Raw genomic sequence first — 22,214 nt, 5'->3', positions numbered from 1 at the left:
CCAGCTGTGCATCCTGAACAAGCTGCTGAGGCTCTCGGGACCTTGTCTTGTGCCTGATAGTACTCGCTAGAAACACTCTGAAGTCCAGGGCTGACCTGGAAGTTGACCACCAGCCCTCATTGAGCCAGTTCTTGCCTGCAGGCAAGAGATAGGACCACCTCCAGGGTCTGACTGAAGACTGTGGCCCTCTGTGACATGCACTGCACAAGTGGGACAATGACACTGCTGAGCTCACAGAAGGGCAGGTGATTCAGTCTTGGCCCAGCCTGAGGTCTTCTCTTCTGTCCCTCTCCGCCATTCCCCTGCCCCCCAGCAGGACAGCAGTTATAAACAAGTGACTCAGAGGAATGATGGGGGAGTGCCCCTTAACAGTTCATACCAGTGTCCCGGGGGCTAAATTTAACCCACAGCTGCAGCCTCTGGCACTTTGAGAACAAGTTAATTTTGGTGGCTGAGGCTGCAGTGTGTGTGTGCGTGCACGTGGGGAGGGGGAGGAATGGTCATCAGGGTGGGCTTTGACTCTGGCCCCTTAAACCACACGCAGGGAAGAGGCTCCCAGAGGCCCTTGCTCTCGTGTGGACCAAGGGCAAAACGCACAGGCAAGCAGAGTCCTGGAATGTGGACTTGTGGAGTTCTGCCTTTCGAGCACTAGCATTTAGGAGGCCTCTCCCCTCCCCCTGAATGTGAAGCCTCTGAGTCGGACCGCTCCAACAGTAGAATCCGCCAGATCATAGTGTTGTGGCAGAGCAGGGGGCGGGGGGCGGCCTTGGCAGGCTGACACTCGCCAACGTGTACTCCTGGTCTCCATACCTCCGTACTGTCTCTCTCCTCTACCTCCTGCTTGCATCGCAAAGGGACCCACTGAGCCTGCACTAGAAGAAAAGGGGCTATCCCCTTTAAAGAGGGGGTCACTTTGCCTAACAGCTTTCTTGTAAGAAGCAGGAGGGGGGTGGTCTCAGACCTAGGGCAGAAAGAGGAGAAGCTCTTCCCATTTCACAGGTGGGCAGCAAGGCCCCCCAAGGGTGAATGCCACATCCAACCAAGTTCACTGAGCAGGAATCCCAAAGCAGACCGAACAAGGAAGATGGAAACACTGTAACAGATAGTTCCACAACCCCAGAAAGGGTTCCACAAGCCCACTAGAAGAGGGCTCCAGTGTCCCCTTCTCCCTGGATTGGGGGGGTGGTCTTCACACCCGGCCACCCCCCAATCCAAGGAGTCCAGGGGTCAGTGTTGGGCTGGAATGAGGCAGGGAGACTCCCAACTTTGAGGAAGGCCCAGACAACCCACCCCCCATCCCAAGAGCCTCTGCAGCTGAGTCAAGGCCACTCTGGGAGCGGGCCTCTGCCCAGCTGTCCCCACCATGCGTCATGTGCGGGAGGCCGGGCGGCTCGCCTTACAGGGCCGGGGCCACCTCTATATATAACCTGGGAGACAACTGCGCAGTTGGAACACACCCTGGGGCAGGAGAGCTGGGCTACACAGAGACGTCCCGCAACCCTGCCCTTAGGCCCCTCATCATGGCGCTGAGCTTGGAGCAAGCAGAGGAGCAGCGGCTCTACCAACAGACGCTCCTGCAGGATGGGCTCAAAGACATGCTGGACCACGGCAAGTTCCTGGACTGCGTAGTGCGTGCCGGTGAGCGCGAGTTCCCGTGCCACCGCCTGGTGCTAGCCGCCTGTAGCCCTTACTTCCGGGCGCGCTTTCTGGCCGAGCCAGAGAGCGCAGGTGAGCTGCGCCTGGAAGAAGTGTCCCCGGATGTGGTGGCTCAGGTGCTGCACTACCTGTACACGTCGGAGATCGCGTTGGACGAAGCGAGCGTCCAGGACCTGTTTGCCGCGGCGCACCGCTTCCAGATCCCATCCATCTTCACCATCTGCGTGTCCTTCCTGCAGAAGCGCCTGTGCCTCGCCAACTGCCTGGCCGTCTTCCGCCTGGGCCTCCTGCTCGACTGCGCACGCCTGGCCGTGGCCGCGCGCGATTTCATCTGCGCGCGCTTCACGCTGGTGGCACGTGACGCCGACTTCCTGGGACTCTCGGCCGACGAGCTCATCGCCATCATCTCCAGCGACGACCTCAACGTGGAGAAGGAGGAGGCGGTGTTCGAGGCGGTGATGCGCTGGGCATCCAGCGGCGATGCCGAGGCGAAGGCCGACCGCCAGCGCGCGCTGCCCACCGTCTTCGAGAGCGTGCGCTGCCGCCTGCTGCCGCGTGCCTTCTTGGAGAGCCGCGTGGAGCGCCACCCTCTCGTGCGCGCCCAGCCCGAGCTGCTGCGCAAGGTGCAGATGGTGAAGGATGCGCATGATGGCCGTCTCACCACGCTGCGCAAGAAGAAGAAAGGGAAGGAGGCAGCCACTGCCAAGGAGGCCATCAAGGGCACCGAAGTGGAAAAGAAAGAGGAGGAGGAAGAGCAGAAGGAAGAGGAAGAACGCATTCTTCCTGGGATCCTGAATGACACGCTGCGCTTCGGCATGTTCCTGCAGGACCTCATCTTCATGGTCAGCGAACAGGGCGCCGTGGCCTACGACCCAGCAGCCAATGAGTGCTACTGTGCCTCCCTCTCCACCCAGATCCCCAAGAACCACGTGAGTCTGGTGACCAAGGAGAACCAGATCTTTGTGGCCGGGGGTCTCTTCTACAACGAGGACAACAAGGAGGACCCCATGAGTGCTTACTTCCTTCAGGTGCCTGGCCAGTCTTGGACGGGAGGGGTGTGGGGAGGCATGAGTTCTGAGCACTAGGGGTGGGGGAGGGGAACCTGTGTCTGCTTGGGCCCTAGCTCTGGGTCTCTGGTGGGATGCTGACGGATAGCCATTGGCCTGAGGGTTGAGAATGGCTCCAGGAAGCAATCAAGGAGCTAAATCACTTGGGTGCCTAGGTATTGCCAGGGGGACATGAGTCCCTCTGGTTGAACATGTTGGAGGCCCTGCTGTTGCACAACGGTTGGGGCTGGGCACAGCAAGAGCATGGTCAGTGTAAGGATCCTGGCCCGGGCACCCCAGATTGAAGGGCCATCTGCCTAACCCTCGCACTGTACAGACAAGGATGCTGAGGCTCAAGGAAGACCAACAGAACCAAGTTCCCAGTCCAAGTTGCGGATGTGACTGTGGGGTCTCAGCAGAGTGCTGGAGACTGATCAGTAGGGGTCAGCTTGGCCAGTGGGGTAGAATTTGCAGACCTGAAGGAGGAAGTGGCAGAGTTCCTGGTTGTAGGGCATGGTGAGCAAGGACCAGGGCCAGGAATGAGCCTGGAGAGTGCTTTAGTCAGTGAGGCCGGACCAGCACGAGGGGTGAGGTGCAGCTCTGCCAGTGGCTCAGCCAGCAGTGTGAGCCCATTGTTTATTCTCCCCAGGCCTTTCTTTGTAAATAGGGTATTATTCTTGCTGCTTGCTAAGGTTATTGGAAGGTTAAACAATGCTGTTACATGCACATCAGCACCACCACAGTCAGCTCTTAGAAAACTGTCCAAAAATGTGGGCCTAGGCCTGCACCCTACAGACCAAAAGGGGTATGTCTGTAAGCTCCCATGCAGGGGAGCGGCAGGTCCAGGTTGGGATATTGCAAAGGGGAAGGGCCAAGCCAGAACTGGCTCTTCTTCCCAGAGGGCCCTCCTCAGTCTGGCTGGGGGTTTCCCCATCCCTGTGCTATAATGGTGGGAGAGGCTGTGCAGGTACTACCAGGAGACCAGGACCCGGGATGGCAGGACAGGGCTGGGCTGTTTTGGGCTTGGGACCATAGCTGACAGTATGTCTGGCCCGCAGTTTGACCACCTGGACTCAGAATGGCTGGGCATGCCGCCCCTGCCTTCGCCACGCTGTCTCTTTGGCCTGGGAGAGGCTCTCAATGCCATCTATGTGGTGGGCGGCCGGGAGCTTAAGGACGGCGAGCGCAGCCTGGACTCGGTTCTGTGCTACGATAGGCTGTGAGTGTGGGCTGGGGCTTGGCCCTTGGGACGGGTTGGGTGACCCTGTAGGGGCCTGCAGGTCCTGGACTGTGGGTTGGATTGTGGTTGGCTTGGCTAGGTGACTCTGAGCTGGGCACCTGTCTCCTCCTGCCTGTCTCCCCCGCCCTGTCCTCACCACAGGTCTTTCAAATGGGGCGAGTCGGACCCGCTGCCCTACGTAGTGTACGGCCACTCAGTGCTCTCCCATATGGATCTTGTCTATGTCATCGGCGGCAAGGGCGCAGACAGGTGAGGCTCAGCGGGATGGTTGAATCTGCGGTTACAGGAGCTCCCTGAGGCTGTCCCGGGAGGCGCCCCTGCTCCTGCCTCCCTCCCTCCCTCTATTCACTCCCGCCCCCCCCAATTCCTGTCCACAGGAAATGCCTAAACAAGATGTGTGTCTATGACCCCAAGAAATTTGAGTGGAAAGAACTGGCACCCATGCAGACTGCCCGCTCACTCTTTGGTGCCACTGTGCACGACGGCCGCATTTTCGTGGCAGCCGGGGTCACTGACACGGGGCTGACCAGTTCGGCTGAGGTGTACAGCATTGTGGATAACAAGTAGGTAACTGCCCCTTTCCACTCCCTGACAACCACGTGCACCCCTGTCACCTTTGTGTCTGCCTCGGCAGGAGCCACAGGCTATACACTGAGTAGGAGAGCAAGACAGGTGGATCAGATGTGCCTGGGGAACGGTGAGCACAGGGTCGTGGCTCACAGAGGGGACCAGGTCGCTCAGGAGACAGGCTGAGGGGCCATGGGAATGGATACACCCTCTAAGTAGAAGTCTGAAGAGGTGGGGCTGAAGAGGTGCAGGTGCATAAAGACCTGTGGGCCGCAGCCCATGCTGGAGGCCAGTGGTTCGTAGGGCCCTGGGTGAGAGCTGCTTTGGAGGGTGGGGTGGGGGGCTGTTTGGGGGAGAACCACCTGCAGGAGTGAGCCTACCCTGAGAGCAACTGGGTGTTAACAGAAGAAGAGGGCTAGGGAAACAGTGCAAAGGGCAGGCTCTCCGGGCCTCTGTAGAGCCACAGGGTTGTGTTGGGGGTGATGCTGGGCCCTCTGGGGCGAGAGTCCTAAGTCAGCAGGTGGAAGTTAGCAGGAATACTGGCAAGTCTAGGAGCAGGTTAGATGGGATGACAGAGGAGCAGGAGGCTGCAGAAGGGGGTGAGAGTGGAGGGAGGGGGAAGACTGCAAGGTTGGGATGCCAGAGGGCAGAGGTTGGGAGTTGGGGCGCAGCTAAAGTCAGGGAGAGAGGGGCAGGAGAGGACCCTGGGCTGGCAGGGACCACGCTGGGCTGGCTGAGGCCCCCAGCTGATGCCAAGCCTCATCCTCTCAGGTGGACACCCTTCGAGGCCTTCCCCCAGGAGCGCAGCTCACTTAGCCTGGTCAGCCTTGGGGGCACCCTGTATGCTCTTGGCGGCTTTGCCACGCTGGAGACTGAGTCCGGAGAGCTGGTGCCCACGGAGCTCAATGACATCTGGAGGTGAGACAGGTCTCCCAGTGAGGCAAGTGGTCGGAGACTGGAGGGGGGGTGTGTGGGGAAGTTCCTAGGGGAAAGAACAGAAACCCCCCGTGCCCCAGGGACAGTCAGGGTATGGTCTGGAGGGAGAGCCAAGGCTGGTTTGCTTCCCAGGGCCGGTAGCTTCATGAGGGGATCAGGAACAGGGCTCAGCCACTGGGGTGTCCCCCAAGCCTGCATTTGTCACTACACAGCTGCTGGTGGCCTCAGAGCGCATGAGTATGGGGATTCTGAGGGGAGAGACTGTTGTGCCTGTGCAGTATAGACCTTCCTAGGAAGTGTTTGTGGATGTGGGTGTCTGCGAGGGAGGTGTTCTTTGGGGGTAGAGATGGCCCCAAGGCAACCCAGCCGTTCCTCCCTGCTGGGTACTCCTCACTGTGGAAGGAGCTGAGCCAGCCCCCTCCCCCAGGTACAACGAGGATGAGAAGAAATGGGAGGGTGTCCTGCGGGAGATCGCCTATGCTGCTGGCGCCACCTTCCTCCCCGTGCGGCTCAACGTGCTGCGCCTGAACAAGATGTGAGGTGCCTGCAGGACCAAGTGCTCCTCCCACCCAGGCCTGGCCTTGTGGGGGATCCAGAGAGGAAGCTGAAAGGGGCCTGAGCCCTCCTGTGATGGTGACCAGAGGATTGCTTTAGCCAGACAGGGGTGAGAAATTCAAGGTCTCTGAAGGGTCACCATAGCCACCACCCCACTCCATCCCACTCCCACCCTAGGGTCTCCTTGGCCAATGAGTCTAAATCACACGGAGGGGCATCCTGGTCCGGCTGGCCTGGCTGTGGGTGCAGGTCGAAGGTCCCACGGAGTTCAGCCTCCTCCTCTGTGGGCTGGGAGCGTCTCCACTGAATGCACCTTGCAGTGGGGCGGAGTCTCCCTCAGGAAGACTCAAGTACTGGCAGCTCAGAGTGTACAGTGAGGTGCAAGCTGTGCCAGAGTCAGAGCCAGGAAGGGGGCTGATGGTTCAGGGCTCAGGGATCTTGCTGTGGTGCCCTCTCCAGACCCTATAAGGCCCTCCCCACCCCCGAATCCACCTTATTGAAACCTAGAATTCCCATCCACCTCCCCTTCAGCATGGACAGAGAACCAGGAGACTGCAGGGGAAGGGGCAGGGAGCAGCCAAGCCATGGTAGAAAAGTCTTTTATTCTATCTCGGTCAGGCCGCATCTGGCCCAGGAAGAGCTGAGTGGAGCCTGGTCCTTGATCCCATCCTCCCTCCATCCCTACTCCGCCTTCTCTTTGTCCTGGCCCTCCTGCTCCTCCTCCAGAGCCAGGGTTCGCTCACGCTCCTTCACCAGTTGGACACCACAGTAGGTCACAAACAGCACAGCCATGGTGGTCTGGGGGAACCCTGTGTGGGGAAGGGGTTATAGATGCCCAGAGCAGCAACACCCCCCCCCTTGCCCTCCTCCAGTGCCTAGGTTTCCCCTCTGGATCTCCGGTTGCTGGGGTAGGGCCTGGGGACCTTTCAGTAGGTCCCAGCAGTGAGGATGGTGTCTGGCGCATCCCTGGATCTCCAATGTGGAGTCTCTCACCTGTGAGTAGCAGGCGCCGGGCCACCAGCTCCGTGAACTCCAAGCTGTTGAGGCTCACCAAGTTGTACATGATGATGGCCCAGAAGTTCACAGCCCCAAAAAGGGCCCGCACCCGACGGGACATCTGCTCTGACAGACTGGCCTGCCCAGCCCAGGAACACGCAGGTGGTAGAGCAAGAGGCCCCAAGGAAAGCAGACATGGTTTAGTCAGTGGCCTTGTCCATGTGGATATGCCTGGGTTCTGCTCCATTATGGTTTAACTTGGGGGGAAAACAGGCCAGAAAGAGAATGAGTCCCCCATTGACACAGCTAGGCCCAGGTGCATTGGGAATGGACCCCTGGAAGCAGAGAGGACCACAGTGCCCCAGGGCAAGCCACCTCCAAGTCAAACAGGAGAGGAACAATGAGAACAATCTAGCCTAGGGATCAAATGTAGCTAGATAACTGTGGAAGGCAAGAATGCCCTCTTCCTGGGACCCCTTCCTGGGACCCAGCCCATCCCAGCCCCAGGACCTTCCCAGCTCACCTCAATGCCTGCCAGGGGTTTCCGCTCTGCCAACTTTTGTACCCATAGCTCAAAGTTGAGGCCAAAGCAGTTAAGGAATGACCACAGGTAGACGATGTTGCAAGGCCCGAGCCACAGGGTGGTGATGGCAAATGTGGCCACCGAGGCCCCCAGCTCCGGGATCACTGCCGAGTGCTCCCCACCAATGTGGTCATACACGTATCTGCAGGGAGAATGGGCGCAGGGACCGATGGGAGTGTGGGGATGGGGTAGTGATGAGGAAGGCAGAGAAGTGGCCCTTGTGCTGTCACTCTGGGAATGTTTGACAGTCCTGTCCTGGGGTGGTGGTCCTTCCTGCTCCTCTGCCCACCTTGAGATTGTGGCGGGTTTGACCTCGGACCTCGTATCTTCTCTAGCTCTGCTCAGTTGCTCCCTGAGTGATCTCATCTAGGCCCAAGCTTTCAGCTGCTGTCTGCTGATGAGCCCCAGGTTTTTGTCTGTTTTTTACCTGAGTCATAGATCCATTGATGTCCAGGCACTGAATGATGCTTCTCCCAGCACCTGTTCACAGTCGGAATCTCCATACTAGACTGTAAGCTCTGTGAGTTCAGGGACTTTGTCATGCTCACTGCTCTGTCACCAGTGTCTCGAACTGGGCCTTGCACACAGCAGGTACTCGATAAACGTTTGTTAAATGAATTCACTGAGGACCTGTTGCATGACCGACTTCGCTGCTCTGTGACCTCCTCCATTTCCAAAGGCTTTTCCATGCCTCTCAGCTGCCCCCTCCCATGGCCACACCCGACTTTATCAACGCTTGAAACTCCTTCCAGGGTTCTACTCTCTTCCAGCGCCCTCTGCCCACCCCTGACCCCCGCCAGCTTCAGTTCTTTAATCCTATTGGTCTTATGAGCTTCCATCAGCACTTCCCTCCTCTATAGGCTCATGTCTGATAAGTCATCAAAGCCCTCGCCCCTCACTTCTGCCTTGGCTTCCTCCTCATCTGCACCTGAGCAGCTAAGCCCTGGTTGGGGAAAAGCCTCAGGTCTTCACCTGCTGAGGTCTGGGAACCCATTGCCTCCAACCCTACTTGGACCCTCAATGTCAAGGTTTCTCCTAGAAGCTCCTTCCTGCACACTCCCCAGTGGCCGCTCCATGCCTGCTTTTCCTGCGAGTTTGAGTGGGGCTTAGGTGTGTGGGCACAGCTGCTGCCTCCCTCCGTGTCCCTAACCCTCATCTCCCAGCTGATGACCTGGCTTCCTACGGAGGCAGATTCCATACCTTTCTAAACAGGCTGACCTGCCTTCTATGTCCCCACTGGCTTCTCCCTTCCTTTTCCTATTAAAGCCTTCCTCTACCTAGAACTAGATGTTATCACCTCGCCAGCACCTTGGGGACCCCCTCTGTGAGTCACCGCTAGATCTACATTACCATCCACGTCTGTACAATGACCCCCTCACAGCTCGGCACCAAGTGCACCCCAACCTCCCCTGCTAGAAGCCACTCCCCCTCTCTCATTCAGCTGCCTTCCCCTTTTATTCACACACTCCCTGCAGTTCCTGTTTTCCTCCATACTTCACCTGCCCTGCCTCCATAGGGAAGCACTGTACGCCTGAGCGGGCCCCGAGCCTGACCCTCACCTGCCGTGACCCCAGCGGCATCTTGCTCAGTTACCCCCTCCTCACATGGACAGCCTTCTCTTGGCTTCCCGGGCATCACATGTCCTCCATCCTGCTCCTTTTGAACATTCTGTCTACCCTTTCAATGAGCTCTTCCTCTCCATTCAGCTACAGCCCTTGCAGGCCCAGCCTTGGCTGACCCCTCTCCGCTCCTTGCTCTATTCCCTCTCCTTACTTCCACGCTCCCAAGGCCTCTGGACTACCCACCCACACTCAGGATGCTCAGAGCTCTATCGGCCCACCTAGGCTCGTCTGAACCCAGACATTCCCAGATCTTCTCCCAGCTCCCTTCCTTAGCCAAGTTCACCAAGTTCTTTAATCCCACTGGTTTTGTGACCAAGGCTTCTCTCCACCCTCACCTAGAGCCCTGCCATGTCTTCCTCACTGCCCTTCTTGCTTCCTCCAGCTCAGGAGTGAACTTGAAAACTGTGGTCCCATCTCTGGCACTGCCCTGTTCAGCCAGCTGGCAGGAAGGCTGGGACCAGTCCCCACAATCACCCCAGACTCACTTGCAAAGCCAGTCGTTGATGCCCCGGTCAAAGTGCCTGTGGGAGACAGCAGATGGGCATGAATCCCCAGGCCGAGGGGCAGTGGGGATCCCAGGGGTGAGCACCCCTCCCCCAGCCTGCAGGGCCTCACGTTTCTCCAAAGATGTAGAGTGCAGTGATGCACTTGGGAGGCTGTGGTGGATCCAGGTGATCCAGACGCGCCACGGTGTTGACCACGCCGAAGAGGACGGCTGCCTTCACCCAGTCATACACCAGGTTGGAGTAGGCCAGGCCAGCTGGGAATGAAGTGCTCTTGGTTGCTGCCTAGCGTGTGTCCCTGTGGCCTCCCTGCCCTGCCCCCTCAAATCCTAAGCTGAGGCTCAGCCCTGCTCTCCCATGCAGCACCTTCTGTCCCCAAACCCTGGGCAGGGGAGCAGTTCTTGCTCCAGGCCTGTCCCCAGGAAGACCTCATCTTGGTTGTAGAAATGAGTGGAATGGAGCAGCGAGGCCCTGGCTTTACGTGACAATGCCACCGCCCCATGATAAGTGCCCCTGCTGCCCCCAGCTCGCCAGTACTGCAGGACACACACACAGAGGGCTTTCTGCTTGTGGCCCCTGCTCTGGGGACCCACCAAGGGCACTGTCTGAGAGACGACTGGCAAACTTTAGGTCATTGGGGATGGTGAGGATGTAGAAGAAGTGGAAGAAGATGTCCACAGCGATGATGGCCACCACGCTGAAGCCCGCCTGGGCTCGGATGCGCCACAGCTCACCTTCCGGCCTCATGGGCTCTACCTGGCTCACCTGCGGAGAGGGGGCAGTCACCGACCAGAAGGGTGCCAGGGAGACAGACCCCTGCGTCCCATGACCCCTGTTGGTCGGGGAGGAGATATCCATGGCCTGGAAGTCCTGTCCAAGGGAGGAGATACCTCCATCCCATGGTTCCTGTTAGGGTAACTATGCGGTGGGGGGTGAGGGACACCTGGAGTTACTCTGGCATCATAATCCAGCCTGCTAGGATGGGGAGGGGGTTTCCACCCCAGCTAGGAGAATCTGTGTGAAGAGGGAGAGCCAGCCCTGTTCTGGGGGTCCCCAAAGTGTCCCTCACCTGGGCGTGGAAGCGATCGAAGGTCATGATGGGTCCAAAGAAGAAGAAAGGCAGGTAGAAGTTGTATTTGAGCAGGTCGACCAGGGAGTAGTGGCGCTCCGGGTGAGCACAGCGCTCCAGCGCGAAGCTGGTGCAGCGGAGCACCGTGAAGCTGCTGCCCCCGTGAAACAGCACCTCTTGAAGATCAAAAGTGCCTGTTACAAACCCGCTCTGGAGGGGAGAGAACAGGCCAGCCACTCACCAGGACGCCTCCTGTCATGGGACAGAATAGCCCTACTTTCCTTCCCAGCCTGTTCCTCCCTGCTTGCTCTGTCCCAACTGACAGGACGGGACACACTGGAAAGGTCCCTGTGCAGGTGGCCACTCGTGGGCAGGACAGTGGTAAATGGTTGGAGAGAGTGGGCAGGTGAAGTATGCGCTTGGGGGTTCTTGGGAAACAAGGAGCTTTAGACAAAGTGAGAAGCTTGAGGTTCTCTCCCTATACCTTCTGCCCCAGAACACACCTGCCAAGAGATGAGAGGGTCCACCTTGAAAGAGGCCAGGCTGGCCAGGCCGAAGCCAAGACAGAGCCAGGGCTGGCCCAAAAGTGAGACCACGAAGAGGCCCACACAGTGGCCCAGCAGCAGCAGTAGGTACCAGGGACCCATTGTACCCAACACGGCCAGGAGCCCATAGATGGCATACATCCAGGAGCGGAGCTGCGGGCGGGAAGAGGCTTCGGTTTACTCTTCCATACAGACTTGGGGGGTGGGCAGGATGGGTTTCCCACCACCCTTGTGGCTGGGGAAGAGCTGGGTGGTCCAGATAAGCTCACCTGGGGGGCAGTCATAGTGCAGAGTTTAGCAAAAAGCACGTGTCCCGAGAGGGCGAAGATGATGACATTGCGGAAGGAGGTGAACCACATCACCCACTCGAAGTCAGCCACATCCTGAGGGTGTTCGGGGCAGGTTGGGGTGAAGGACGGACACAGAAAGCTGGCACCCAGGCTAGGCAGAGACCCAACACCTTCCCGGCCCCCCTGTTCTTAAGCATTCACTGTGAGAGCAGTGGCTGAAGCTCCCTGCACTGCAAGAATGGGCAGGTGAGATATCCGTGCCCCTGGAAGCACTCCCCCTTGCTCAGCATGCCTGCCTGATGTCCCCTGGCCATGCCTTGTGTCTGTAGAGGGTGGGGCTAGAGGGCCCTGCTGATGCACACCTGGGCTTACCGGGACCCAAGTCCTGAATGAGCAGGGCCTGGGCAGCCTTGGTATCCCCAAAGGACACACGAAGGGAACAAGCCAGAGACCGCTGGGTGTGAGCTACTTATCACTTAAGATAGTGGCTCATGCCTATCTCTTAGGATAGCTACCGGCCCTGCCCAGCCCCACCTCACGCTGGATGGGGAGAAAGGGAGAGACATGCCAGGCATCAAGCAGTGGGGGACCTACCATCTTGCGGCCAAGGTACTCCCAGCCTGGGCGCACAGACTCCCGGAAGGCCTTCCTGTGAGCCCCATCTGAGAACACAGTTTGACCTCAGGGTGGGCCCCTCACATCTCCTGCCTCTCCTGCCACTAGGGACTCGTTTGGGAGTTGGGAGGGAGGAAGAAGTGAGTCTGGGCCTCTTGGTCTGCTCCTGCTTCTCCCTGGATCTTGTTGTGTGTCTGGATGCAGGTGTGAGTGTGCATGGGCGCCATGTCTTTGTGCATATCTGTATTCATGACTAGGTATGTGATTGTGTGTCTGTATGAGCTTCTGTTTGTGGTACTGTCTGCTCTACCTCTCTGTGCCCCAGGCCCCTAGAGTAAAGAGGCTCTGTTCCCACCCTGTGCCCCAGACCCAGCTGGTACCTTGTGAAGCTTCCAGGAGACTTCTGCCCGCATAGGCCAGGGCCCCACTCACCACCAGGGAGTAGAGACCCAGCTCAGCTGCAGGCAGTGCTGTCTTGACGCCCATAGCCTGGATGGGGCTAGGATGGACAGGTTACGTGAGGGTACCTCAGCTTCCGGCCCCACCCAGCCCCACCTCATGGCCCCGACCCCTCCAGGCCACCCATCCTTCCACTTGAAGGCTCTGGACAGTGGAACCTTGACACACAGCCTCCTCTGCTCACCCTCGTTTATTCCTGCACATGTTCAGAGGGGCTGGCCCCCATGCCTTGCCCCAAATGCTTGTGCCCAGCCCCACTCAAACCATGGAGAAAACTTACCTGTTCCCTCTGTCAGGATTCCCACCCCCATCAGCTCTGGGTTTCCTTCCCGGAGACCTCATGGGCTCCCAAGGTCCCCTGTCACTCAGCCTCCAGCTTCTCCCTGTCCTGAGCCACTGAGTCCCATACCACATCGCTGGTTGTTGCCTGTGTCCTTCCCCAAGTGCTGTGTATTCAGGCCCCGCATGCCGGCCAGAGCCTATGCTCTTTGAGCAGGTGCCCTGGAATATAGTGGGTTTGGGGCCAGGCAGGGCCAGGTGGGCTGGCGGGTGGGTGGGTGGAGGGTACTGGCTGCTGTCCAAGGTGCTGACTGGTACCAGGCCCAAGGGAAACTCAGCCACTCCCTCCCCATGGCAGTTCTGCTGGGCCACCCAGGAACTGCAGCTACCACGTGGGTCCTTCCTACCCTTCTCTAGCCTGAACTAAGGTCTTCCTGAAGGATCCATGGGGACAGATGGACTCCAATCCAAATGAAAGGGAGGGACATGTCTAGGTGCCTTCCTGGGCTGAGCTGAGCCTAGAGGCAGCCCATGTGTCTCCTACCCCAAGCCCTGCCTCAACTACCCCTCGCCAGTCCTGTGGCCCACAAGCCCAGGTCCCTACAGTCGACACTGTCCCTGTCATACAGATGAACCAGTCATGAGGGGGCAGGGCCGATCAGAGCTCTGCAGTGAACCTGGGACAAGCTTCCTGCTGCCTGCCCTTGGGCTTGGTGGTCCAAGGGAGCCCCTCTGATGTCTCAGATGAGGCAGGACACTGCCGCCCCTGCCCAGGCTAGGGGGCTTCTGGCCTGAGGGACGTGACACCTCCCCCCCAGCCAGGTGGGGGTAGGGCGGCCCCGGGGATCAGGTTAATGGAGCAGGAGCTTGAAACCGGAGCACCGGCAAAGAGCCCACGAAAGAGCTTTGTCAGCTGCCTCCCACTCGCCACTTTCCAATTTTAGCTCCCTATGGCCGGCGCAGGGTGTCCCCAGCGAGGCCTCTCCGCGGAGCCAGCCCCCAGCCCAGAGTGTCTGCTGACAGACCCTGGGGCCTGGATCCAGCTGACAGGTGCAGGGGACCCCTCTCCCCGACCCTGTTCCTGCCTGTCTCAGGTGCCCCTGAGGTAAAGGCACACTTTGGCGTCTGTGATCTGGGGTGAGGGGCCTGGAGTGGGTCCCACTGATCTCCAGGGCCCCGGAGTGGCTGCATCTCCAGCCGGCACTGACCTTGAGGAGGCTGCGAGGGACCCTGGCACGCTGCCCACCTCAGGCTCTGGGGTCCTGTGTCCGACCGTGCGTCCGTCCCCGACCAGCTGAGCTCTGGGGCCACGGTGGGGTGTGTCCAGCCCCGGGGTCCCCACCCTCTCGAGACGATGAGCGGTGAGTGGTGACAGCAGGAGGCGGAGGGGGGGGAGAGGAGGAGGACAGGGAGGAGGTGGCCTTCCTGGAGTGGAGTGGAACAGAGCCGAGTGCTGCAGGGAGCGCTGCTGGCCGCAGGGAGCCGCAGGGAGGATGGGGGAGGTAGGGAAGGGGGAAGGGGGAAGGGGGAGGAGGCCACTGGGCAGAGGCTCAGGCAGGGACACCTGGACTTCACCTCACCTGCATCCCCTGTCCCCTAGAGAGCCTGTGCCTCTCTCACTGCCAGGCAGGCCTCCCTTCCTCCAGGCAGCCTTCTTGATGGCCCCACCGACCACTTAAGACTTGGAAGCTGAGCCCAGCATGCATTGCAAACTCATATACATATACTCACTCACCTGTGTATTGGACACTCCAGCACCCATCTGGACAGATGCCTGCCCCGCCCCCCCAAGGGCCACACCCTGATTCTTTTCATCCACTCTGACCCACTTGGGGAAGCCTGATGGCCTGCTGGGGGGAGGGGAAGAGGGCTGGAATTGGGGTGGACATGGGCCTGCAGGGACCTGCCCGTGCCAGGCCAGCTCTGTGGGATGTTGTTTGGGTAGGGGGTGGAGGGCTAAGAGGGTCACTTGGCAAAGGCTTGAGGGGATTGTCAGGTAATGGCTTCCTCTTAATGGCAGAGTGGAGGAAAACAGAAGGCAGAAACGTCCCTCATCTGTTCAGGCTGTGTGGGGAGGGGGTCAGGGCTTCCATTTCAAGGGCTTAATGGGGAGCAGCCTCCTGAGGGTACCTCCCCCTTAGAGCTCAGGAACCTCCTGTAGGCCTGTCTCCAGAGCAAGCCCTGCCCTCTACCCCCACCGAATCTGGAGGAGCTGTATGTGCTTGGGCCACTTCTTGGGGCTTGTTCATGGATATGCTGGGGGCAGGGGCAGAAGAGGAGATCCTGTAGTCACCCACAGGAAAGCTCCCAGTGTCCCAAGGGTGCCAAGGCCTGTGCTAGGTTCAGTTGCTTCCCACTTCCCCTTCCGGCAGTGGGCTTGCACACACACACACACACACACACACACACACACACACATACACACACACACACTAAAATGACCAAGTACATGGACACGGTGACCCAGAGGAAGTGCCAAGGCCACCCCAGCACACGCTGCACTCCAAATGGCATACTCAGAGGCTGGTATCCCTGAGGCCTGGCCCTTAGAAGCACCATCAGTGTTGGGGCTGGGTTAGGTAGGGCTGTGATCAAGAGTATGGACAATCAGAGGCCAGTCTCAGGGGAAGCCCTGGGCCACCAGGCGTTAAGGAGGGCTTCCCTAGAGTGGGGAGGTCTCAGAGTTGCATGGTTATTCTGTTGTTGGAGTAAGTTAATCATACATAGTAGCCAGGATGAGCATGGGTCAAGTCTTTAATGTTACGTAACTCACAGTTGAAAGTGTTCCCATTCTCCCCGGTTGGTAGAAGGAGAAACTGAGGCACAGGAACTGTCGTTGAGTCAGTCACCAAAGTTCAGGTAGGTAAGAACCCAGCTCACCCACATGGGGTGCAGGCTGAGACCAGCCTGTGCTGGCCATCCTGAGGCTCAAGGAAGCAGGTTTGGCCCAAGGTTAAGCACATAGGTTTAGCCGGCTGACCTGAGAAAGAGCTCTGCCCAGCTGGTATGACCCACTTCTCGCAGTCCCGGGCCCTCGACTGTAAAATGGATGCATTGCTGGGATCTGGGTTTCCCGCCAGGAACCCAGCGACTCCCTCCAGGACAAGGGCCTGGCTCATGGATTCGCTCAGAGAGGCCGACCCAGACCCTGACTCCAACGGTCTGCAGGCAGGACACACAACAGGCACAGTCCCCGTGTGCTCCCCTCTCCCTTAGGGTGGTTCTAGCAAATGGAGAGTGAGTGCAATGGGGCTTGTGGGGCCCAGGTGGGGGGACCAGCCCGAGGCCGCTGTGCCTCAGAAGGAGTGCGGGAGGAGAGATCACCTGACAGGACCCACCCACAAAACCAGAAGCTGGCACAAGATGGGCTCAGCTTCCTGAACATGGTGGGGAAGTGGGCAAAGCCATGGTAGGGAGAGGCGCCCGTTCTCCCAAACTTTGGGTCTGTTTTCATACTTTACCTTTTTTATTGTTTGCAGTTCAAAGTATCCTGTGTGTGAAATTGTTTTGTATTAGCTTGTGTATGGGGTCCCTGTGCATGTGTTTGTGATTGTGTTTGTGTATGTTATCAGGCTCCATGTACAAGTGTGTCGGGTGTCTCTGGGGGGCTCGGGGACTGCAGCAGAGAGGGGGTGTGTGGAGCACACCTGTCGAAAGGAGTGGGCAGACCCTGCTTTGCGCCAAGGACTGAGTGCCTGGGTGGGGTGCAGAAACTGTGGTCCCTGGGTTGGGGAGGGTCTGGCGGTAATAGAATGTGTTGGAGGTGACCGGAGCTCCTTGGGGATGGTGGCCAAACCACATTCACAGCTCAACCAGGTCTCAGCTGTCGGTGCTGCAACCTGAGCGCCCTGACCTGCAGCACCTGCTGGGGGCGTGGCCTGGGAGCAGACTCAGTTGAGGCCACTCCACCACCTGCTTCTTTATTTATCCTTCCCCATCGACCTTCCATGAGACCTACATCTGCCACCACTGACCTGCACCTGTGAGCAGGACCTTGACCTCATCCACCACCTCCCACCCCAACCCTACAGGATGGGGAGGGCATCCTCTGTGTCCTGGGATCAGGGGTTGCTCTTGGGCAAGGCCATGGGCACATCCTGGACAGAACAAGCTGCTCTCCGCTCTGCTGGTCTGGTCAGGTTAGCTCCCTCGGGGTCTCAGCCCTTGGCCCCATTGGCAAGCCCTCCTTCTCCCAGGCTCTCCTGGACCTCACCAGGGCTCATGGATCGCTAACAGCCTTCTCCCCACCCAGTTCTGTGCAAGGAGCCTGGGGCTGCGATAGTCAGCCCACTGTCCTACTGTGGCCCTCTGGTTCCCCACACCTGTCCAACAAGCCTGGGAGTTCCCTTAAAGGAGGAGAGTCAGATTCACCCCAAGTCCCTGCCAGGCTGGCACACAGTGGGCACTTGCTGACTGCCTGGTGACCTGAGACAGACCTGCCTCCCCAGCCTGGCTGGGAGTTCCTGGAGGTCAAGGGTCACAGCTGCTTCTTTGGCGTGGCTGTGGCAGAGGAGCTGCTCAGAAATTATTTGTGGAACCAGTAGAGGTGCTAGCATTCATTGAGCACTTGTTGTGTGCCAGCAGCTGCTCTTAGGCACCTGGCACTTCTGAACTCAATGAAACCTGAAGAGGGCTCTAACAATGGAACGGTCTAACCAAACTGGGGTCCTGGGGGCAGGGGCACATGCAAGTGTGATGGGGTGCTGCAGATACAGCTCCACAAACAGCCCTCAAGGCTGCAGAATCTGTAACATGAAACCCTCGTGCCTGTGACCATGGTTGGCCTAAGCAAGGACTGGCTGCCCTCTGCAAGATGCTGGCTCATCAGCTGCCCCCCAGGACGTGCAGTCCAGGTTCACTGTGCCCACATCCACATCCCCAACTCCTCGTAGACACAGCCAGTCTGGGGACACGTGTTCCTTGCACAGAGAAACATGCCCTTCCTGTACAAGAAGTGGTCAGGGTATGGGGCAGGCCATCCCTGCCTTTCCCAGAGGTGACCCTGAGGGTGATCGCCGGAGCTAGGCCTGATTCTCATCCCTCGCGATCAGCGCTTGCATTCCAATACTCAAGTCATCCTCCCATGGGAGAAGGTGCCCGGCTGTGTCTGTGCTGCACACGTGTCTGTAAGTGTGCCCCTCCGTGTGGAGGTGCAGGTGCATGTGCCCCGCTGCTTGGGGCTACCCAGGAGCATCACTGCAGCCACAGGGATGACACTGCACACTCACAGAGAGGACTGGGGGTACTCCCTGCCACAGCCCTCCCAGCCTACCACATGAGGGATGAACTGTACCTGCACCACGACCCTTGGCCTCCAAACCTTCCTGCCCAAAGCTCCAGCCCAGTCCCACCTCTGCCCTCTGCCACTGGCACCCACCAGCCATGGCCTCTCAGGCGCAGGAGGTGTCTTGTGCAGCAGCTGTGCAGGGATGGGGCCATGCTGCAGGGGGCAGCCCCAACTGTCCCTGGTCATTTGCTTCACCACTGGGCCCTGGCTTTGGAGCTGGGTGGGCCAGAGTTAGATACCGCTTGGGTCCTTTCTGGGCATCTCCACTGCTTCTTTGTCTGTGCAGCAGGGCTCTGGGCCCCTGGGTTGGGAGCCAACTAGACAGGGCCAGGCTTCCACAGCAGATGCTTACTCATCGGGAGCTGCATTGAGGGTAGAAATGATACCTACTGCAAATCCAAGGTGTGCACCTGCAGAGCAGGTGAGCAACATGCTAGAAAATGTGGCAGCAAGTCTCTGAAGGTGCGGATGGCCTACAGATGGAGCTGGGGCAGGTGTGGAGGATACACTGGTGAGTGCCCAGTCTGGGGCCAGGTGGCCTGGAGGCTGTGCCCAGCCTGGCACACTGAGGGTTTTCCTGCAAGGATGGGGTCGTGTAGGACTGCAGGGTCCCAGCTGAACCATAGGACATGGATGATGAACACCAGGGGCAGCTGCTGTCCATTCACAGCCAGAGCTCTGGCTGCTGCCCTGGGCTGCAGTGCCTCCTCCCTGCTGGTCCCTCGGTGTCTCCCTTAAGACTTTTCCTTGGCCTCCCGGCTGGAGCCGCTGGCTCTGGCCACCCTCAGCTCGAGTCTCATCCTGTCTGGCCGTGCTGACGCTGGGCCACCATCCTAGCGCTTGTCTGCCTTCTGCTGCCGCAGGGCCTGCAGGAAAACCCCTTTCACCTGGTCCAGGGTCTCATGGTACATCCGGAAGTCCTCCTCTTTTCCCTGGAGGGCGCTGCCCAGTGCGGCCTTCAGCATTTCGTTCTCCTCCTTCTGGATGGCCAGCCTGGACCGCGTGGAGACAGGGCTCAGCGTGGCTGGAGCTGGCGTCCAGGTGGGTGGGGTGCTCGCTGGCCTGTGCCCTCCTCCCGCAGATGCTTGGGGAAGACCACGTGGGATTCCCCTGTGGGCTCACCCAGAGCACCATGCCTGACACCCGGGAGCTCCCAGTGATGTCAGCTGCTCCAGGGATGTCCCAAGGCTGAGCCCTGATCTGTGGCTGTTCCACCCCTCCCCCCTTTCCTGTTGCTGATCTTGATCTGAAAAGGGTGGACTGAGTGATGGAAGCGGGGTCAGGCTTGATGAAATCTCTTTCTGGACCATGGGTATATCATGGCCCCGGGCCCCTCTGCCCTCTCTGGAGGCAGCTCCCTAAATTTCAGGCCTGGATCCCAGCACCCAGGGGAATCAGCCTTCTGGGTGCACAGGGGAGTGATGCTAAGCACCTGCCCATCTGAGGCAACCCATCTCCCCCAATCCCTTTCAGGAAGGAAAGGGCATGGACAACCTGGTGCTCAGCTCCTCAATCTGGGATTCCACAGGCACATGGGAGAGCTGGGCCAAGGACGGGTCCTTCTTCTCGTTTCCTGTGGAGTTGTGCCTGGTGCTGGAGGTGGGCCGACCTGCAGGGTAGTAGCAGCCACTTGGTGTGAGGAGGGCCGTGACCCTGTGGGACATCCTCCCTCCCCTCCATGCATACCCACTTCCTGCTCTTTCACTGGGCGAGACCACATTTTATCAAGGAGGTAGGAGGAGGAGGGCCACCTCTCCCAGGAAGCCCTCTATGGCACCCGCTCTGCATTCTCTGAGTGGCTTCAGCCTCGGGCGCAGTCCCGGCTTAGCCTGCTCTGCTCTGAGGTGGCTCCTTGCCTCACTGTCTGCACTTTCACAACTTTCAAGTTCCAGGTATCTGTTTCCAACCAGGAGAACCAGCAGGCATGGGGTCTGGGCTGCATGCTGAGCTCAAGTCCAGGCCATCACTGCTCTGGAGGTCCTCACCCATTTGGGTGTGATTTTCCCCACCAGAGCTTAGTTCTCTGGGGTTGGAGGTGAGCGAGCCCAGAGGAGGTATTCCCAGTGGCCTAGGGGTACCAGCAAGACTAATCCCAGGGACTCGTGGCCACCTAGGTCCTCAGCAGCCCCTGGAAGGCACCCCTTGGAGTCCTGGGAGTGAACAGCTGGCCCTGATGGCCCTGGTGTCCCACTGCTGGCATGTCCCTTTGTACTGTCCTGTCTTGGCTGGACCAGCACTGGGAACAAGGGCCTGAGAGCCCTTGGCTGAGGCTCCTGGGGTGCCGAGACAGTCACGGGACAAGCGGTCCCTCCATCCTGAGCTTGCAGGGCTTGGGGTGGGTACCTCGGGGGGGGGGGAGGGAGGCCATCTGCACTGCCATCTTCCCTAGGTGCCAGCCATCCAGGAATGCCTCTGGCCTGGCATCTGCAGCTCCCCCCGGCCCGCACACAAAGTACTGAGGCTGCACCTGAGCGTCGCTGTGCTGGAGCAGCCGTGGGCCTGTCAACTAAGGACAGCATCCCAGACTACAGCCTCTGATGGCTGCCTGTGCCTGATGACTGGCTCTGCCCAGGGGCACAGAAGCAGAAGGGGCATGTGCTCCGGGGAACGGTACAGGGCAGCTATGTCCTTCCCTTGTCCCCTCCCCATCTCAGATTGTGGGGTGCAGGCAGTGTGGTAAGGATGGGGGGGCCACAAGCCTGAGGAGTGGGACCAGGAGCTGGGGGTCTGGGGGTGGTGTGGGCAGCCCATGGCGACTCAAACCATGCTTGGGAGAGCCAGGTCACTGCAGGAGGCAGAAAGGGGATTCCTCTCTCGTCTTAGCCACTGACCCCAGATCTACTGGGGGCTAGGAGCTGGGGCAGTGACCAGGAGGTGGGGGCTGGGGGCATTCAGCACAGGTGCCTCCACCCCACGCTCAGGGAACCCCCTTGGCAGAGGAGGAGTGGGAAGGGTGAGGTGAGGGGCGGGCAGGCTCCTCCCCTTGCAGCAGGGCTGGCCCCTACCTGGCTTGCTCCTGGGGGCTGTCTTCCCGGGCTCCAGTCGCAGCTTCTCCAGATGTTGCTCCAGCAGCACGGCCCGCAGCCGCTCCCCTTGCAGCTTCCTCTCGGACTCCAGGAGTTTGTTGTTGCTCTCTTCCACCCTGGGGGCCGAGAGTGTGTGGGCTGCCACCCCCACCGGCTCGGGTGGGCTGACCAGGTGGGCACATCCAACATGGCTGGGTGATGGGACATGGGGCTTGCATTCACAGCTCAAACAGTGCCCCCCTGCAAGGTGTCAAATGAAAACCTAGCCGCAGCTGCCCCTGCTGTCCAGAAGCAGCTACTCGGAATGCATTTGCTGTCTCTCTGAATGCTGACTGCCATCTTTCTATGGACACATACTGCCGTTTGTGGTTGGCACTTTTTTTTAAGGCTTAAATATAATCTTTTGATTTCCTGTCATGCAGCATGAGAATTTAGTTTTATTTTCGTAAGTGCTCTCTCTCCTTTTGCCAAACAGCATTGCCTCTACTCTGTGGCTGGATTGATTTTAGAAGCCGTCTCAGTTGGCAATGGCAGCTACAGCGGTTGCAATAGCCAGCTCAGCACAGCAGAAGACAAGCAGAGCTGTCCTTGCACTGACCCGCAGGGCTGGGGGTCTGACAGGTTCTTGGGTGCCCTGGCTGTGGCTTCCAAACTCACAGTGTCAGTTGAGTTGGAGTTCTTCGCGGGAGGTTGGGGGCAGGGGGCACAGCCTGAGTCCAGGTCTACTCCGGGGATTGCAGAATCCAGCTTAAGTTAGTGGAAGGGTCCTGGTTCCTGGGGGGCAGTGGGTCAGCTTGCAGGGGCTGGCTGCCTTCTCTTCAGAGCCGGCTGGAGACTTTGATCACTCTTTGAGTTTCTCTAACCTCTTACATAGCGCCTCTCTGAAAAAATCCCACATGGAGAAATTTCTCTGCTTTCAAGCCATTGAGTGATTAGATAG

At 59.0% G+C, this 22,214-nt stretch overlaps 3 protein-coding genes across 4 annotated transcripts in view; 1 reads left to right on the top strand and 2 right to left on the bottom strand.

The window, feature by feature from the left end:
• Nucleotides 1-1,432: 1,432 nt before the first annotated feature.
• On the top strand, nucleotides 1,433-6,260 carry KLHL40 (kelch like family member 40). The gene is made up of 6 exons (XM_004581391.2): nucleotides 1,433-2,684; nucleotides 3,761-3,921; nucleotides 4,084-4,191; nucleotides 4,320-4,505; nucleotides 5,281-5,427; nucleotides 5,873-6,260. Exons 1-6 carry the CDS (start codon nucleotides 1,521-1,523, stop codon nucleotides 5,982-5,984), a joined length of 1,878 nt encoding a protein of 625 aa, XP_004581448.2. The 5' UTR covers nucleotides 1,433-1,520; the 3' UTR covers nucleotides 5,985-6,260.
• A 21-nt stretch (nucleotides 6,261-6,281) lies between these two features.
• Nucleotides 6,282-14,408, bottom strand: HHATL (hedgehog acyltransferase like). 2 transcript variants are annotated; one of them, XM_004581392.3, is made up of 12 exons: nucleotides 14,170-14,408; nucleotides 12,604-12,722; nucleotides 12,203-12,270; nucleotides 11,588-11,701; nucleotides 11,277-11,471; nucleotides 10,774-10,983; nucleotides 10,298-10,469; nucleotides 9,817-9,961; nucleotides 9,687-9,722; nucleotides 7,520-7,721; nucleotides 6,994-7,135; nucleotides 6,282-6,809 (listed from the first exon to the last, which is right to left on the bottom strand). In XM_004581392.3, the coding sequence occupies exons 2-12, from the start codon at nucleotides 12,707-12,709 to the stop codon at nucleotides 6,682-6,684; spliced, it is 1,518 nt and encodes a 505-aa protein (XP_004581449.2). In that variant the 5' UTR covers nucleotides 12,710-12,722; nucleotides 14,170-14,408; the 3' UTR covers nucleotides 6,282-6,681. The 2 variants fall into 2 exon arrangements, with proteins under 2 accessions (XP_004581449.2, XP_058534448.1); XM_058678465.1 differs by lacking the exon at nucleotides 12,203-12,270 and having other exon boundaries at nucleotides 14,170-14,387.
• A 4,598-nt stretch (nucleotides 14,409-19,006) lies between these two features.
• CCDC13 (coiled-coil domain containing 13) overlaps nucleotides 19,007-22,214 on the bottom strand; it is a 34,990-nt gene continuing 31,782 nt past the window's right edge. The window contains exons 14-16 of the mRNA XM_004581715.3: nucleotides 21,254-21,390; nucleotides 19,743-19,857; nucleotides 19,007-19,241 (exon numbers count right to left, since the gene is read on the bottom strand). Of these exons, the coding sequence (XP_004581772.3) occupies nucleotides 19,082-19,241; nucleotides 19,743-19,857; nucleotides 21,254-21,390 (412 nt within the window). The 3' untranslated portion in view covers nucleotides 19,007-19,081. The remainder of the gene's footprint in view (nucleotides 19,242-19,742; nucleotides 19,858-21,253; nucleotides 21,391-22,214) is intronic.

This window comes from Ochotona princeps, chromosome 21, assembly GCF_030435755.1.
Source record: "Ochotona princeps isolate mOchPri1 chromosome 21, mOchPri1.hap1, whole genome shotgun sequence".
In the NCBI taxonomy this organism is placed as follows: Eukaryota; Metazoa; Chordata; class Mammalia; order Lagomorpha; family Ochotonidae; genus Ochotona; species Ochotona princeps.
Note: the sequence above shows the minus strand (reverse complement) of the source record. Positions and strands in the feature narration are given on the sequence as shown.

What these genes read in the sequence shown, in the direction of transcription:
- HHATL (XM_004581392.3), bottom strand. Translation starts at nt 12,709, where the DNA reads ATGGGCGTCAAGACAGCACTGCCTGCAGCTGAGCTGGGTCTCTACTCC. An exon ending in CTCTACATCTTTGGAGAAAC is followed by an intron (nt 9,723 to 9,816) that starts GTGAGGCCCTGC and finishes TGTCTCCCACAG; the next exon opens with GCACTTTGACCGGGGCATCA. An exon ending in AACCCCTGGCAGGCATTGAG is followed by an intron (nt 7,136 to 7,519) that starts GTGAGCTGGGAA and finishes TGGGCTGGGCAG; the next exon opens with GCCAGTCTGTCAGAGCAGAT.
- KLHL40 (XM_004581391.2), top strand. Translation starts at nt 1,521, where the DNA reads ATGGCGCTGAGCTTGGAGCAAGCAGAGGAGCAGCGGCTCTACCAACAG. An exon ending in TACAGCATTGTGGATAACAA is followed by an intron (nt 4,506 to 5,280) that starts GTAGGTAACTGC and finishes TCATCCTCTCAG; the next exon opens with GTGGACACCCTTCGAGGCCT. An exon ending in GAGCTCAATGACATCTGGAG is followed by an intron (nt 5,428 to 5,872) that starts GTGAGACAGGTC and finishes CCCCTCCCCCAG; the next exon opens with GTACAACGAGGATGAGAAGA.